Source organism: Cervus canadensis, chromosome 29, assembly GCF_019320065.1.
Source record: "Cervus canadensis isolate Bull #8, Minnesota chromosome 29, ASM1932006v1, whole genome shotgun sequence".
NCBI classification, from domain to species: Eukaryota; Metazoa; Chordata; class Mammalia; order Artiodactyla; family Cervidae; genus Cervus; species Cervus canadensis.
Genome location: NC_057414.1, coordinates 23,133,405 through 23,147,050, shown reverse-complemented (window position 1 = coordinate 23,147,050; position 13,646 = coordinate 23,133,405). Strand labels below are relative to the sequence as shown.

The window sequence follows — 13,646 nt, the reverse complement described above, 5'->3', positions numbered from 1 at the left end:
CTACTCCTCACTAAGTCTTCATCGAGCCCAGATAGGTCCGAGGCTCTAGCCTTCTGTTTATCCATCCACCGTCTTCCCACATAGTGGGATAACTTGGGGCCCACGTTCTTGCGTCACTGCCGTCTGCCCACTGGGCAGAACATGAACCCTGTTCTGCCGCCTCTTGGTGCCCTTGCTGTGGTGACTGAGGCTTGAATGTCTGTGTTCAGCCGCTTATTAGTATGATTATCTTCTTGAGTCCTGAGCTGCCCAAAGCCGGCAGTTGCCTGCCAGCCCATCAATGGTGCCATGTCCGTGAGTTATTAGAAAGGTTTACGAGGCCAGGATCAACAGCATGAATCAAGAGGGAGAGACAGGCCTCCCTCCCTCTGCTTACATTGCTGTCACTCAGGGAGGATGCCAGAAGGGGTTGGAGTGAGCGAAGAAGAGAAGGGGGCGGGAGGAAGAGAGGACAGAGGAGAGAGAGGGGGCGGGAAACAGGGCAAACAAGAGAGGCTTGGAGAGAAGGAGGAAGCCAAGACAGAGGAAGAGATTCCCACTGTGGGTGACGAGGGCTGATAGCAGCTCATTCTCTCCCACTATTTGGGCTGCCTCTGAGCACAACCAGGAAATTCACACAACCCGTGGGACTCTGCTTTCTTTTGACGACCTGCTACCATGGCATGACCTTGGGTAAGTCATATGCCTTTCAGTGAGGGCAGGCAGTTTCTCTTTCTGGACAGTGGCAGCATGGCCAACTGTACTGCACATACATAGGTGCCAAGCATAGATGCTTGGGCTTTTGAAATGCTCTGAACTCTTCCCAGGAGGTCTGTTGAGAAGTGTTGAGAAGTGACAAGCTTGATTCAATACTTCTTAAAGTGCATTGATGCTTTCCAATGACTAACTTGTCACCTTGCGTGCAGATAGGTCCGCACATTAGAGTTTGCTGGAATGAATACCACTGGCCCTTCAGGATGCCAGTTTTAATGACTTTAATGAGGACTTTATGGGACATGGCTTTGCTTCTTTGGTTTTCTATTTTGGGGCTGTAGCCAAAGACCTCCTACCCCAAGTTAGTAAATTCAGCTCTGAAGACCAAGCTCTTCTTAGCAGCAGAATGAGAGCTTCTATTATTGCTTTAAGTATTTATGACAACCACAGAAATTCTTGATGGGCTTCTCTGGTGGGTGGCTCAGCTGGTAAAGAATCTACCTGCAATGCCGGAGAGCTGGGTTCCATCCCTGGGTTGGAAAGATCCCTTGGGGAAGGGAAAGGCTACCCACTCTAGTATTCTGGCCTGGAGATTTCCACGGACTGTATAGTCCATGAGGTTGAAAAGATTCGGACTTGACTGAGCAACTTCCACACTTTCACTTTCACAGAAATTCTTGAGAATTTAAGTTAAAGGAGAAGTATTTATATTACATGAAATTGGTAACTAGGAGGTCCAAACTTTTTTGCATTTTTATTAAGCATTTGTTTTGAGTTTGGGTTGAGTCATTTGATCTCTTCCCATGTCTTCTTTAGGGCTCCACCCCATTGATTTATTTTGCATATTATAAAAGGGCAGCTTTAGCCTGATAGGAGCCCAATGAACTCAACGAATACCTGACTGTGGTTTAAGTGACAGACCGTGAAAAGGAACTACAGGGATAATTAGACTCAATCCCTTGGTATCATTTATCCAGAAGGTATATAAATGATCTTTAAAATGACTTCTCAGGATTACAGCTATCCATCCTTCACTTTAATGAGCATCAACGAGCTGGGTATTGATCGGAACCCAGTGACTTATGACTTTGGCCATCACAAGTATCCATTTGGAAGATACCGGGAGTGGCCTTGTTTCTCAAAAGCCATATTTATTCTTCCAGTATTGTATATCAAAATCCAAGGTCAGAGTGCTAGCCTTCCATAATTTCCAATGTATGAAGGAGTGCCAGGTGTCAAGGATCTTTCTTTTTTTTTCCACCTTCAGGACATACATTTATATATACACAAGTGAAAGGGCAGCTGCCTCAGAATAGGCAGTAAAACTTTGATTCATTGAAATATTAAGAACAGTCCTTAGTTCCCCTCAACAAATACATGTTGAGTGGCTACTGTGTGTCAGGCATTGCATTAGGCTCTGGGGTTATAGTAGAAAACAAAGCAGATGAAAGTCCTTGGTTTTGTGGGACTTACATGCTAGTGATACCTTCTGGCTAATTGTATTTTCTGGTGAACTGAATAACAAATACCTGTGAGTCATTCCATTCACTGAGCATCTTTTACGTGCTTTTTAAAGGCTTTATGGCACCTCTTTGGGGAGTAGGGAAAAGCAGGTAGAAAAAGCTTCCTAAAATGCCTATCCCAGTGTTCTTAAGAGTTGAGAAAACTCAGGTGGCTCCTGGAAGACCGAAGTCTTCCCAGATGGGTCATAGGCCTGAATGTCTATTACTCTGAGCAAATTCTAAAGAAGGTGTAGATGAGGCTGAGTGTATACTAACCAGCCTGTCTCTGGTAGTTAGATTTTTAAATAATGTCCTGCCACTAGCTTGCCTTCTTATTTTTCACTTCTCTCTCAAGGTAGAAATGCTGGAGGAAAAAATAAACCCATTGGAGGTAACAGTGAGCTATATTTAAGTACAGGTGTTCTAAAACCTTAGTGTCATGGGAAACTGTTTCTGTTATCCTTTTCAGATTCTTTTTTTTATGTCTTTTCATGGACGTTTTAGATGTTACAGTCATTAAAATCGGATGTGATATATATATAATTTTGCAAGCACTTACTGAGCTGTAAGGATACAAGTGTGGAAAACAAAATCTACATGTCTGCATAGCTGGGGGAGGCTAGAAAAGGAGTTACACATTAGGTGGCTAAAAGCAATTCAGAGGCAGTTTCCAGGGTGCTGGTAGACCAGAGAGACCTAGTCGGCCTTATCTTTTGAGAGTGGTGACATGTAAGGGGATGTGGGATTGGGAAGAAATCTTAAAAAGTCTTCAGAGAAGGCGAATCTGTAGTCCTTTACTGTGAAGTCCTAGCTAGGTTTCTGGGTTAAACTCAGATCAAAAAAGGAAATTTTATTTTATATATTTTTACATAGATGATAAAGAATATGTATAATTGGATTAATGATTGCTACCATACAAAGAGGGCTTCCCAGGTGGCTCAGAGGTAAAGAATTCAACTCTCAATGCAGGAGACCTGGGTTCGGTCCCTGGGTTGGGAAGATCCCCCGGAGAAGGAAATGGCAACTCACTCCAGTATTCTTGCCTGAGAAATGCCATGGACAGAGAGGAGCCTGGTGGGCAGCAGTCCATGGGGTCGCAAAGAGTCAGACACAACTGAGCAACTAAACAACAACCATACATAGAACTCTCACTGTGTGCTAGGTACTGCACTAAGCCTTTTACTAGCATCATATAATCTTCTTTTCATAGCTCCTCCTGTAAAGTACATGGTATTAGCTCAATTTTGCAGATGAGCCAACTCAATTTTATAGGTGAGGCAATGCAACAGAGAGGTTGTGTTACATGGCTAAGATCACACAGCTCAGAAGCTGTAGATTTGGGCTTCAAACTGGAGTATCTTTGCCTCCAAGCCACTATACCTACTGCCTTTCTTGTAGCACTGCAGTTGCAAACTCAGATGCTCTAGCCTATATCTTACAAGGGTTCCTTTAGACTGAGGATGAAATACATTCACCATGGGCAGCTGGGCCTTTCTTTCTTGTTTTCATTTGATTTCCAGCTTATGCAGTTCAGTCTCTTTCTATCACTTCTCTAAGTAGGTCGGCGCTCTTTTGACTTCAATAGAGTATGTTCCAGATTTAATTTGGACTCACTAAATGGCACAGGTATGTCATTTTTAAAGTCTCACTCTCTTGGTTTTCCATTGGGAATAGGATCCCAATGGGAATAAGATCCACTTTGGGAATAGTATCAGGACAGGCAAAAGCAACCTTAATATTTCTGGCTAAAAATGGAGTGAGGTGCTACCATCTGTGGCTTTTGTCCCCAGGAACTGCACTGTGGCTACATGGATCTCACTCTGAAGCACCCCATCTTTTGTGGGGAAGTTGTGGTTGCCTTTTCAGAGCCTAGAGCACAGTCACAGCTCAGCCCATTTCCCAGTGTGCAAACATTTCCACCCTGCCCCATCACTCCAAGACTGTCGCCAGTGCAGTTGTCTCTGCCTTAGATGACGGCGACCTTGCCCCAGCTGTCCCTGGAGGACAACAGCTCGATGAGTTAAGTCCTGAAGACTGCTAGAAGCGTCTCAGTATTTCACATGCCTGTGCTGGTTGGACAAACCCCAGAATGGGCCTTAGGATTTGCTTGGCCTCAAGGGTCTTGAACATCACTGCTTGCGGTGTCTGTGATGATTATTTGTTTTTCTGACCCGTGTTTCTTTTTTCAGCAAATGAGAAGATCGAAGACATCAATGGCTGTCCAAAGAACAGATCTCAAATGGTAAGTGATACATGAGCAGTGAGTGTCTGTGTTAGCTTAGTAAGCCCCGCCTCTAAATGATAGTGCCTGTCTTGAAAACTTTCACACCATGAGCTTTACTCTGGGGGATTATATTAATAAACTAACAGCCATTTCCAAATAGCCATGGTTTGCCTCTCTGACATTTGTTGGCGTTTGCTGAAAAATAACTGTGATTTTTACGTAGGTCGTGAGACAAGGAAAATGAAATACTGTCCTTGCTCTTAGAAACAAGTTATGCAGAACTGGTGCAGACATATCCTTGTTTAGAACTTGGGCTGCTAGGACTCTGCTTTTTTCTCAAGGACCTACAACCATTTCTGTTTGTGTGTGGTGCTGGGGCACAGACGGAGTGTTGGTATCATACGACCCAGAAACTGGGGCATGTGTTCTGATTGCCTTTAAAGGTTAGAATGATGTGAAATCAGAACTGTGACAGGCAATGTGAAATGTTTGATTGCATCCAGACCAAGCACAACATGACCATGACAAGTGACATTCCCTCTGGTGTGATATGCTTACGCTCTGATATGATAGCTTTAAAAAATCTTTTGAAATCTATTTTATTCTTGTTTCATGTTCTACACATAAATCTTTGACTTAAAATTCATGATCACTGTTGAGTTCAGAGACCATTGAATGGTGATACTCTGAGTACTCAAGTTTTTCCCTTTGCAGTGCTTTACAAATGCATTTCCACACAAAAAAAACTGTATTCACAAAAGTCTTTTAAGATGACACTGTGATACTTGTTTAAAATATGAAGGTGGCAACTGAAGGACAGATTTTTTTTTTTTCCCTGGATCTTAATTTGCTTCCAGAAATCTTAAAAACAAACAAAAAAAAGACATAATTTGTTTTTCTAACCTCACCCTGCTCCCATTGAGTGGGCACGATTGGACAGTTTCATTCCAGAATACACTGAAGTGATTGGCATTCCTTGGGTTTACTTTTCTGAATTGTTATCCCAATGAGTAGACCGATAGCCTTTCCAGTCAACCTTTTTTTTTTTTTTTTCACACACACAGTTTCTTGTTATAAAGAGGAGTGATTGTCCCTGGCGGGGGTGGAGGGAAGGGCTGTCATTTTTCATGTTAAATTCTAAAACAAGTTTCTCTTTTTCTGTTGTTCTACTGGAGACTGTGCTTCTTCTTGTTTGGCCCAGAGAGCAGCCAGTCCTCACGTAGGAAAGTCCCCGTGCAGACATCTCATGGCTGTTTTGTCTTGTGGGAAAGCTTGGCTGCTATTTTTGCTAAAGCTACTGCAGCTGTCTGGTGTATTAATAATTGAGAAAATTTGGAAGATAGAAGACTTAATTTTAGTGCAGGCATTTTACATATGCAGTCATAGCATTACATGACAGAGATGTAGTTATTTCCTTCTGGGATAGAAATGGATGCCTTTGTTCCAGTCCTTTATAATGCAGATGTAGACCTGACAGGTGAACATAGTGAACCTTTTCTTGTGTTTGGTACATCTGTATTTTCTGTCCCTTCTAGTTGAGATGTTTGTTGTTAAAGTCTACTTTGAAGCTTAAGAGGTAATACCCATCACCTCGGATTCTTCTGTGCCAACTTAGTAAATATGTATCAATGCCACATAGCACCCGCAGTTTTGTGGTTTCTCTATGACTCTTTCAGCTATGGAAATCTTGGGATTTTTTTTTTCATGGGCTGTCGGTTTTTTTTTTTTTTTAGAACACTGAAATATGAAATTCTAAAATTGTCTATGATAATTAGTTCCAGCTTAGAGGCGGGGTGGCAGACCAGGTCTGGTGGTGAAAGTGGCAGAGGATAGTTCAGCAGACAGGATGCAAGTCTAGGGAACCGTCAGTACCTCTGCCACAGTCCCTCCGTCTTGTGGGAAGTGAGGAAGATGAGGATAGGGCTACAGGGACCCTGTCCTTTCACCTACATCACAGACAGTGACAGATCCCACAGGCAGCACTCGCTTCGGGCACACGGCCCGCGCTGCTTACACACAAGCATGGGTGTTGTTCCGGCCCATAGGACGCTGTGTCTACACCTGTGTGGGCGCGTGCATCCTGCTCGTGGGAAGCATCACTGGGGGATATGGCAGAGTGGACGAGCCACCATTTCTAGATTCCTAGAAGGCCAAGCTCCCAGTTAGGGCAGTCGGTGATAAAGATTTGTTGTTAGCTAGATGTTGCCTATTTGGAGGAGACCAGAAGGCACTGCATACAGAGAGCCTCATGTTAACAAAAGGAAGATGACACGGTGAGGGGAGGTTTGGGGAGCGTACCTGCCGGGAAGGTAGCTGTGACTCCTTGGAGCTAATGTTCTTCCACCCTAAGAGAGCAGAGCGTCTTCAGGGGCCTTAAATAATGGAGACAGAAACAGGTTTGCTTCAGAGCAGGGGGAATGGGTGCTATTTCAGTTTTCAAAGTGAAAGTGAAGTCGATCAGTCATGTCTGACTCTTTGCAACCGCATGGACTGTAGCCTACCAGGCTCCTCTGTCCATGGGATTTTCCAAGCAAGAATACTGGAGTGGGTTGCCATCTCCTTCAGTTTTCAAGGGGCAAATTATTTCATTAACTAATTGGTGGGCCGGCACGAGAGCTTCGATTTTGCAGGTGGGCCACCTCCTCCTCTTCTCCATATTCCCTTCCTCCTGACCCCACCAGGCTACCCAGCGCTCCACTGTTGAACTCCTGCCCTTCAGGTTCGGCCTCAAGTTCTGCTGTCTCCCCAGAGAATGTGGAAGTGAAAGTGCATAGCTGTGGCCTGTGGTCTAGAGAATGCCAGGGGGCCTTGGTGCATAAACATTGTGGGTGTGACACTGTGTGCTTTTAGCCCGTCAGTCAGCCGAGGCTCACCAATGCCAGGCCCTGGGCTAGGCCTCCTGAGTGCCCAGGTGAAGGAGATGGGATCCCTTTCCTCAGGGAGCTCAGTGATGAGTGGGCAGGAGACCAGAAAACAATTTGAACACTAGAATAGTGCAGCTGTTCCCATAGACATCTATGCATGGCACATGGGGGGACCGTTCCACTCCAGGACAAGGGGAGCTCTAGGAATAACTGCCCAGGGGTGAGTCTTGAAAGGTGAGAGGGTTCACCATGGGGAATAAGGAGTGGAAGAGGATTCCTTTTTCTGGCTGTTCACCGAGGGTGTCATGGGCCCTGCAGAGGCAGGTTTTGCAGCCTTTGCTCAGGGATGCTACCACGTGCCATCAGCTCTGTCTGGTGAGACTCTTGTGGGCTTTTACCAAGGTCAGCCCTTTGTCTGTTGTGTCTGAGGTGACGGATGGGGCCTGGAAGAGCCCAAACTAAGACAAACCCGTAGACATGGCGGTCTTTTCAGGCCTGGACCAAATCTTCTGTAGTTATCGTCACTCCCCAGGTGGCAGTGTTTCAGGGAATAGCTCCATCTGACCTGGAGTGAAGTTTTCTAAAGGAAAATACCCATGGTAATCAACCCCTGTGGATGGAAGTTCAACCGTGGGGTGTGGGGAATGGAGGTTAATATCAGCACTCACTTGTATCCATGCAGTGCTTTAAGACCTTTCACACTCACAGGAAAGCATATCACTTCCCAGTTCTTTGTAAAGACCCTGGTGCTGGGAGCAGAGGGCTGTCCTCAGAGACAGGCAGAGCCAGGGCCATCGGAATCTCTTGTCACTCTCATAGCTCTCCTAAGACAGGGCTGCGTCTGCAAGCGAGATGCCGGGAGCATGATGGTGGCTTCCCTTTCCTGAGCAAGCCCAGCCTCAGCTTGTGTTGAAGGAGTCCTTTGCTCTCTTTCAGTCCGACCTAGATGCTTTGGGGGCCAAATCCTCGGAGATGGAGCTGTAGAAACAACACTCCCCCCCGCCCCGCCCCACCCCTCAATCTATCCTTTTGGCCCTTAAATAGGTTTGTGTCTGTGTGTCAGAGCTGGTTGAAATGTTTTGTCTGTTTAGCATTGCCATGGCAGCCCTTGGGGCATCTTTTTGGCTTTCAAGTGGTGTGCTGAGCGGAGTTCTGTGTGTGTTTGGAAGGAGAAACATTGCTTGGAGCGCAGCCAGCCGGCGCTGGGTCTGCCAGAGCCTCGCGCCTTGAACCCACTCTACTCCAAGATTCTGCCTCACTTTGGAGCCCAGGAGAGGACGCCACAGGGGGTGACTTTCTGTTTTCATCTGTATTATTTTAAGTAGTTTGGCTTTGTGTTGTTGATTCAGAGAGGTGCAAAGTTAGCAAAGCTGCGGGTCCTTTCAGGCCCTTTCAGCGGAAAGTCCCGGCCTATTTTCCCCTTTGGCTCTGGCCTGGGGTCATCTGGGGCCTCCCAGTCCTGCCTTGCCCGCTCACCTCCTCCTGGGCCCTCGGGGAGTCTGGCCCGCTTCCCTCAGCCCTTCTAGACCTGGGGCCTGCCTGGGCTTGGGAACCAGATAGGCCACCTTCCGATTCCTTCTCTGCTGTCTGTGGCCTTGAGCTAGTTATTTAACCTCTGGAAGCCTCTATTTCCTGTCCTTTAAAGTGGGCTTGATAATAATACGAACCTCATAAAGTTTTTGTGAGGACTAACGAGGCCATGAAAGTGATAATAATAGATGACAGTAATAACAGTGGAAATAAACTCTAAGGCCCATCAGAGTGTTTGCAGTGCGCCAGGCTCCTAAGCACTTCACAGATACCCTCCCAGCAGCCCTCTGTGGTGGGTGACCTCATTGCCCCCGTTCTCCTGAGCACCTGGTCAGCACTCAGTCAAGGGTGTTTCTCCAGTCATGATGATGCTATTAGTCATTCGTGAACAGGGGGACAGAAACGCTTTAGGAAATTGGAGACCTACTGGCCCTGTCCTTCCTGGATCACTCACGCCCTGGGATTTTGCATACGGCGTGAGCCACTCAAGGATCACAAAGGCCTCTGGGGCTCCACAGACCCCACATTTGATGACCCTGCTGCTTAGGGCACAGGTCTGCTCCTCACTCTGTCCTTTCAGGCCCCTATGGACAGAAGTCAGCACCTAAGTTCCCAAAACAAGAGGAATTTGCCCCTAACTCACTCCAGTTTTCTTGACTGGAGAATTCCATGGACAGAGGAGCCTGGGGGACTGCAGTCCATGGGGTCGCACAGAGTCGGACACGATTGAGCAACTAATTTATTTATAGAAGGATAGCATATTGGCTTTCAAACTTCTGTTCCATGAGCAGAACCCCTCCCATTCCCCCCAAAATAAAATGATATGTGGTACCCCACGTATAAAAGTAATAAAAAACTGAATGACTGCTTTACATGGAATTAGGCAGCTCAGGGCAGGACCCTCATAGATCTCCCTTTGACCTGCCTTTTCCCTCCCATTCCCCACTGTCACGTTTGCCCCTGAAGCCCTCTTTCAGAAGACCAGCTCCTGAAAATACCCAGTGTGATGAAGCCTAGGGCCCCCTACCAGGTTCCAGCTCTGGTTAGGTCTAGCCCATCCTGTGGGCCTCCTAACTCTCCTCTAGGAAAAGAAATCATTAACTAGACCATGTTCACCTCTGACTTGTGGAGGTTACAAGGCATCCATCCGGGCCAAAAGCAGGGATCCTGGAGGCCTGCTGCTCCTGGCCTAGGACATGGTCCTCAGGCTCCCAGGGGACAAGTCTCTCTAACAGGGTGGTTTTTAGGGGACTCATCTCTCTAACAGGGTGGTTTTAAGATGTGCATGAGACGATCTGTATGATGTGCCCACGTGCTGTTGGGCACAGAGGAAGCATGCAGCCAATGTTAGCTCTTAATAGGGTGATGTTTTTTCAAGATACCTCAGTATTTTTGCCTGGAGAATTCCATGGACAGAGGAACCTGGCGGGCTATGGTCCATGGGGTTGCAAAGAGTCAGACACGAGGAAGCATCTGAGCATCAGTATTTTTAAAGAAATAGATATTTTAAGAATGGCCTGCTTTGGGTGAAGGGTTGGCTAAACAGTGTGGCCCTGGGCCATCCACTTGGCCTTTCAGCACTGCTCATCCTCCCCCAGGAAATGTGGGCAATAATAACAGCTTTATGATTAGAGGCAATAAACAAATGATTATTGTTTATGTTTTGCACATCGAGATCAAACTTTAGAAGGTTAATTTTTTGCCTCAGATCACTCACCTAGGAGGCAGAGTAGGAGTTCAAACCCAAGACTGTCTGTTTTGAGAGCCTATGATGGTCATTTCTGCAACAGAGGACAGAGGAGGGATGTAATAGTCTCCACCTCCCAGTCCCTGTTCTCCTTGTTCTCATTGGTGGACACCGTAGAACCAGCTGGATTTAGCCGGGAGTTAGCGAGAAGACAGGAGAGTATTTCTGGAGAAGGCCTGAGTTGACCTGTTGATGGAACTCAAGAGCTGGAAAAAGGGGTAAGTGGCCCCCAGCGAAAGGCAGTCTCTTGAGACGCCCAGGGAGAGCCCTGGCGCCAGGTAGCTCCAGCTGCGTTCTCCATGGAGCTTCCTGGGCCAGGGCAAGACTGTCTGCAGCGAGATCAGGTTTCCAGCCCCAGTGACCTTGAGCCTTCCCAACAGCTGTCAGAAAGCCAGCCACATGCCTGGGGAGTGTCTGAGATGCTTGGGCAGCTGAGTTGCCTCATCCCTGGGCCCTTGGACCTATTTTTACATGGCCCTAAGGCCACACACGTTACAGAACCAAGAAGGAATAAAGAAAAGTCCACAGGTCCCCTAGAACTTAAAGCGGAGGGTTGGAGAATCCAGGGCAAAGATGGGCAGGAAGCACCCACTGCTTCCTTTTCAAATGGCACAGCCAGTATCTGTGTTATGGCCGGCATTCTCTTTCAAAGATGATGGCCATCTCCACGTCTGTCTCTTACTTCTTTGGTCGCTTCTCTGCTCAAAACCATCATTAGCTCCCCACTGACCTTTGCATCCTCTTGACTACACAAAGAAGGGCCTTCACGATCTAGTTACTGCTGTCTCCTGCCCCTTGGCCACTCAGACTGTATCCTTAGCCACACTGGAACCTGGAGTGCCCCACGGAGGCCCTGTACTCTCATGCCTTCCACTTTGATGCAAGATGTCCAGTCTGATGACTGTTCCACCTGGGTAGTGTGACCTTTAATATTGAGGTCAGCTGTTAAGTAATTGAGATCATTAGGTGTCTTCTGCCCCTGTGTCCCCAGATGTCCTGTGCCTGCATGTGTCATAACTTGCTCTTTGTGGTTATCATTGAATTGTCTCCTTAAAGGAGATGCTATGTCTTTCACCTGAGGATCTAACCATCTATCACTTAAAATACTAGCATATATTAGGTATTTAATAAATGGATGGATGGATGGACAGATGGAAAGACCAAAGAAGGAGCTGGCTTGGATGTGTCCATGGGGTTAGAGGATTATAATACACTGTTATTCTCGTATCATTATCTACTGTTGACTAGTGATTTGCGTGTTCACTTGGAAGTTCTTCATGCAGTTTAAGAAATGGATATTTAGCACTATTCTAGAAGTGTCTTTCCTTCTCTTAATTCTTTTCTCCCTTAGTTTATTCAGAAGATCCAAATAGGACCTTGTAGCTAATTTTTCATTTTCTGAGTTATTTTATGTTGCTTGAGCTAAGAGTTTTGAGGCATCCTTACAACTACCAGAGATGGTTAACATTGATAATAAAAGTGAAGGTAATCACTGTTCTAAGTGCTTTACGTATGTTAGTTCACTTTATTCTCATAACAACCCTATGGAGTGAAGAACATATCTTGTTCGTTCCACTAAAGGGTATGGAGAACTTGGACCATGATGCCATTTACTGTGCTGTGCCAGGGGCCAAATGTGAGTCATGTTAAAGAAACTTTTGGCCATTCCCCCTCATTCTGTAGAGCCTAGGGTTTCTGCCTTTGTCCCTGATTCTCTCAGGGTTTTGTATTATCATATCGTTACTCGCTCAGTCGTGTCCTACTCTTCGAGACCCAGTGGACTGTAGCCCACCAGGCTCCTCTGTCCATGGGACTCTCCAGGCAAGAATACTGGAGTGGGTTGCCGTTTCCTCCTCCAGGAGATCTTCCTGACCCAGGGATAGAACCTGGTCTCCTGCATTGGCAGGCAGATTCTTTACCATCTGAGCCACCAGGGAAGCTATTATATTAATAGCAAATCCTTATACACAAAAGTGGAACAATGTTCTAGACATTTTATTTTCATTATAAAGGATTTTTTTTATCTTCATAAAACTCTCTGAGAGCAGATACCTTTATTATTTCCATTTCACAGATGAGGAAACTGAGGCAGAAAGGGGTTTAGTAACTTACCTTAGATCACATAGCTAATAAGTGACAAGCTGAGGTTTGAACCCTGGAAGCCTGACTTTATTTCCTTTAGTCTTATACTAGTCTACATATAAGGAAATAGATTGAAGATGGAAAAAAAAACCTGATGTGGAGGTACAAAAATTAGATTTGTGATGCTATCTCCTTGTGTAAGGAAGGGCAGAGTTTGGGGATGAGGCATTCCATCAGAGAAGAAGATTTGGGATGTGGAAGAATAAGCCTGGACCCCGGAATCAGAAAGACCTGGGTCTCACATACTGGGCAGGTGTGCTGGGCAAGTTGCTGAAAACCTGAATCTTTTTCCTCATCTGTAAAAGGTAGATAATTATGGACGCTACCTCTAGGGTGGCCAGAGATGAGTGAGAGGTGGTAATAAAAGCACCTGGCATCATCCTGGTTCATGAAGAGAGCATATGAGACTGTCATTCCCTTCCCTGTTTACAAGTTCCATCTTTCCCAACTATTGACTTGTGCTTTAAAAAGGTTTTTCCAATTCAAAAAGTAGGTACTGGTGTGGTAGGCTGAACAATGGGCCCCCAAAGATGTCTACATTCTAATCCTTGGAACCTGTGAATATGTTCTTTTAAATGATAAAGGGGACTTTCAGAGGTGACTAAATTAGGGATTTGGAGATAGGAGGATTATCCTGGATTAAATGAGCCGGCCCAGTGTGATCACTGGGGTCCTTCTAAGACAGGAGGCAGGAAGGTGAGAGGGAGAAGATGTGACCATGAAACATAGAAGCAGGGTCAGAGGAAAGAGAGGAGGAGAGGAAGGAAAAATGAGAGGCAGGGGGAAGGGCAGAGGGAGAGAATGAATGAGAGAGAATGAGGTTGGAAGATCCTGTTGCGTGGACTTTGAAGATGGAAGAATGGGGCATGAGCCAAGGAATACAGGTGGCCTCCAAAAGCTAAAAAAGACAAAGACGGATTCTCCCCTAGAACCTCCAGCATAAG

At 46.0% G+C, this 13,646-nt stretch overlaps 1 protein-coding gene across 13 annotated transcripts in view; it reads left to right on the top strand.

Annotated features, from left to right (window-relative positions):
• Positions 1–13,646, top strand: part of NAV2 (neuron navigator 2) — an 874,724-nt gene that overhangs the window by 593,507 nt on the left and 267,571 nt on the right. For all 13 annotated transcript variants that reach the window (XM_043451131.1, XM_043451122.1, XM_043451119.1 and 10 more), the window contains one exon: positions 4,385–4,437. In XM_043451131.1, coding sequence (XP_043307066.1) covers positions 4,385–4,437 — 53 coding nt within the window. The remainder of the gene's footprint in view (positions 1–4,384; positions 4,438–13,646) is intronic.